Here is a 3,670-nt window from a genome sequence, read left to right on the forward strand (position 1 = left end):
GGGGGGGGGGGGGGGGGGGGGGGGGCAGTTACAGTGACCAAATTACAGCTCTGGCGTTACCGTGGTTACGCTGTAGCTGCTTATGGCACCAGATGGATTCATATTTCAGTCGCTTTGGACTACTTCTGTAGTCAGAGGTCACTATTAGTACTATTACTATAGGACCCACAAATGTCAAGACAGACCCACCCAGTGCTGCACCAGAACCAAAGACGCTATCATAAAATACAGTCTGCATTATCATCTCTGATCCCTACTTCTTATCATTCTGATCCAGTTTAAAGTTGCAGCTTACTCCTTGTTAGCACATATCTCCTTTCCTCCTGCTCATGTTGACTGGGAATGAAATAATAATAATAAAGCAGTTGTCCTGCACTGTTGGGGAATTGGGAATTTTTGGCTCTCGTAAATAATACCAAACAGAGACTGTGTAGACCTGCTTTATAAAACGTGCAATGAGATTTTGTTATGAATTGGCGCTGTATAAATAAAACTGAATACATTTGAAGTAAAAACCTGGATTTTAAAATTTACCTGGGCAGGTAAAACTCCTGAATTCCAGAGTGAAAACAAACATCATGCTTGTTGCAGAAAGAAAGATGAAATAATAAACTCTATATTGATGAATCAATAACTGATCCTCAGTTTCACTGCTCACGCCTGAGCACCAGTGTTGGCTGACAGTTATATAAAATGATATAGTGGTAGTGAAATGACAGGATGGGCTCTCAGCTAGCTAACATCACACGGCTCATTTAAAGTCTAATAAATGCTGATTACAAATCTCTGAAGGTTGGAAAGTTAAGTGTGTTAAAGCAGCTAGATAGCTTCTGACCTACAGCGTGGACTGACTGGAGCAGCTGGAAATGGTACGGTCCATTTTAGGGGTGTCTGAAATTGCATTTCAAGATTCTTGAATATAAGGCATGAGTATGGGAAATATATTGTAATACTTACAGTGACAGGTAAGAAAGACCCCATGAACTACTCCTGCGCCGCTTTCAGGGGGTCCAAGCCTTAAGTAGGAGGGTCAACCCCCCCAAACCCCCCCCATAATCCAAACCATGTACGTGGTTTCAGCTGTGAGGACGTGTTGGAAAGTTTCCTTTATACTTCTACTGCACTACATGTCAGAGGGAGTGTTTTAATGTAAACATGATCACCCAAACGAGGCTTTTGTCTTCTTCCACCACTGTTCAAACAACAATCTCACCACCAGGTCCATCACATGATCTTCACCAGCTGATTGATCAGCATCACATTAACCAGAAACTGTGGATGTTTGTTTTTCACTCTGAGCTGCGTCCTCGCTCCAGGAATCAGCTGTAACCTTAAACATTAATGTTCCAGTAATCATTATCTTCCCTCTGTGTTCGCAGACCGGGTGTACAGAGAGTGCCAGTCTAACGGCAGCTGGGCTCCTCGAGGAAACTACAGTCAGTGCACCGAGATCATCGTCCTGGTGAGACACCGGTCACCACACTCTGATCAATACTCTCATTAGCCTGTCACTTCTGACTGATCGGCTGCCGAGGGAGGAAATGTGCTGGATTAACCGACCAAACACATAGTGAATCATTTAGTGAGGTGTCCAACAAGCTGAGCATGTTTCTCTTTGCATTGTCTCATCACCTTCATACCTGCTCCTTATGAACCTGGTTCTGAATGTGTCTTTAGGTCTGCAGCTGTTACTAAAGCAAAAAAAACAATTAAAAACAATAATAGGAACAGCACATGGATTTGATCAGTAGCTTCAAAACTTGGAGGCACATCAACAAACTGCATGTTGCTGTGTTTCGTCCGTCTGCCTGAGAGAAACTCGTTTAGCTTCAGCACGACAAGGACAGCAGCTCGGTCTCATTCCCAGAGCGGAGAATACGTCCTGTCACGTACTTTTGCTTCACGTACCAACACACATGGCAGCCTGTGGCCCCATAGGTAACGCTAAAGGTACTAATATAAATAACAGGGAAGTGCGAGAAAGGATGGACTGGTGGGGCCAAAACCGGACTTTCACCCAGCAGACCAAAAGTCAACTTTGGTTCCTTTTAGTGATGTCGCTTAAGTTTCATAACTCTCAGCCTAACCTCACCAAGTAGTGGTTTGGTGCCTAAACCGTGATGTTGCATTTTTGTTGTTGCTTAGTTGACTGCTGAGCCCTACACGTACAAAGACAAAGCTAAAGGGCGTCCATAGGTGACACCCTGGGATGAGAACAGGTTGGGAAAACAGGCGATGTAGACCCGGGCAGAGCAGACGCAGCTTCACATAATTTAATGATACAAGGCGGAACTTATAAGTGAGGCAGGCAGTCCAAAAGAAGGCAACATGAATCCAGAAGAAGAAACAGGGCTGAGCTCCTGACGCACAGTGATTTGATCTGCCGATTTGACCTGGCAACAAACAACAGGGAGACCAAGACTTAAATCCACAAGAGGGGAGGAAATTCTGAGACACGGGTGGAACGCATGAGGGCAAAACAAGACAATGAAACTGAACCACTTCAAAATAAAACAGGAAACACATTAAACTCAAACGTCCTGTGCTTCTGGTGGGAGAACCCACAACACCACCATCTGTTCCAACTGTATTACTGTGGAGAGTGCCCAACATCAGGGATCAATACACCGATCATTCCCTCCAGTCTTTTGTAGGACATTGGAAAGCAGATTTCAGACCCCAGATGTGGGGCTATCATTAGTTCAGATCATCTTTTTAGACCCTTTGAATCAGATTGAGAATCACAGAGTAAAAAGCATCAGACCTCAGTGAACACAGAGGTCGCCGTGACGGATGAAGTCTGAATGACAGGCTGTAAAAAGACAAAGAGCTGCTGCTACAACAAACACTACAGCCTGAACATGAGTCTGAGTGGATTCAGTTCAGCTCCTCTTCACACACGAAAGACTTCATGTTGGTCCAGAAAGACCGAGACAGAGCACACGTATGTCCCCACAGACCTCTACAACAAGAAAACACTTTTAGGACCAGAGACAGTGTGTGTGTGTGTAGAAGTTAACACATCTATTGGGTGATAATGTGTTTTTCTGATACTGGCATCTATAATGGATCACAGAGGGCAGAGATTTGTTCTGACGGTTTGTTGACCTCAAACCACTTAGGAAGACCTGTCTGCCTGTCCGACTGCCTGTCTGTCTGCCTGGGGACTAGTTACAGAGGTCTGAGGACGAGCAGAAGAGGTCTGAGGTCTATTTTTAAAGGTATTGGACTAGTTTTAAAAGTCTGAGGACTAGTTACAGAGGTCTGGGTCTAGTTTTAAAGGCATTGGACTAGTTTTAAAGGTCTGGGACTAGTTACAGAGGTCTGGGTCTAGTTTTAAAGGTATTGGACTAGTTCTAAAGGTCTGAGGACTAGTTACAGAGGTCTGGGTCTAGTTTTAAAGGCATTGGACTAGTTTTAAAGGTCTGGGACTAGTTACAGAGGTCTGGGTCTAGTTTTAAAGGTATTGGACTAGTTTTAAAGGTCTGAGGACTAGTTACAGAGGTCTGGGTCTAGTTTTAAAGGCATTGGACTAGTTTTAAAGGTCTGAAGACTAGTTACAGAGGTCTGGGTCTAGTTTTAAAGGCATTGGACTAGTTTTAAAGGTCTGGGACTAGTTACAGAGGTCTGGGTCTAGTTTTAAAGGCATTGGACTAGTTTTAAAGGTCTG

General features: G+C 44.1%; 1 protein-coding gene across 2 annotated transcripts in view; it reads left to right on the forward strand.

The window, feature by feature from the left end:
• crhr1 (corticotropin releasing hormone receptor 1) overlaps positions 1-3,670 on the forward strand; it is a 47,800-nt gene that overhangs the window by 13,947 nt on the left and 30,183 nt on the right. For both annotated transcript variants that reach the window (XM_046039483.1, XM_046039474.1), the window contains one exon: positions 1,380-1,462. In XM_046039483.1, the coding sequence (XP_045895439.1) occupies positions 1,380-1,462 (83 nt within the window). The remainder of the gene's footprint in view (positions 1-1,379; positions 1,463-3,670) is intronic.

Source organism: Micropterus dolomieu, linkage group LG02 (genome assembly GCF_021292245.1).
Source record: "Micropterus dolomieu isolate WLL.071019.BEF.003 ecotype Adirondacks linkage group LG02, ASM2129224v1, whole genome shotgun sequence".
In the NCBI taxonomy this organism is placed as follows: domain Eukaryota; kingdom Metazoa; phylum Chordata; class Actinopteri; order Centrarchiformes; family Centrarchidae; genus Micropterus; species Micropterus dolomieu.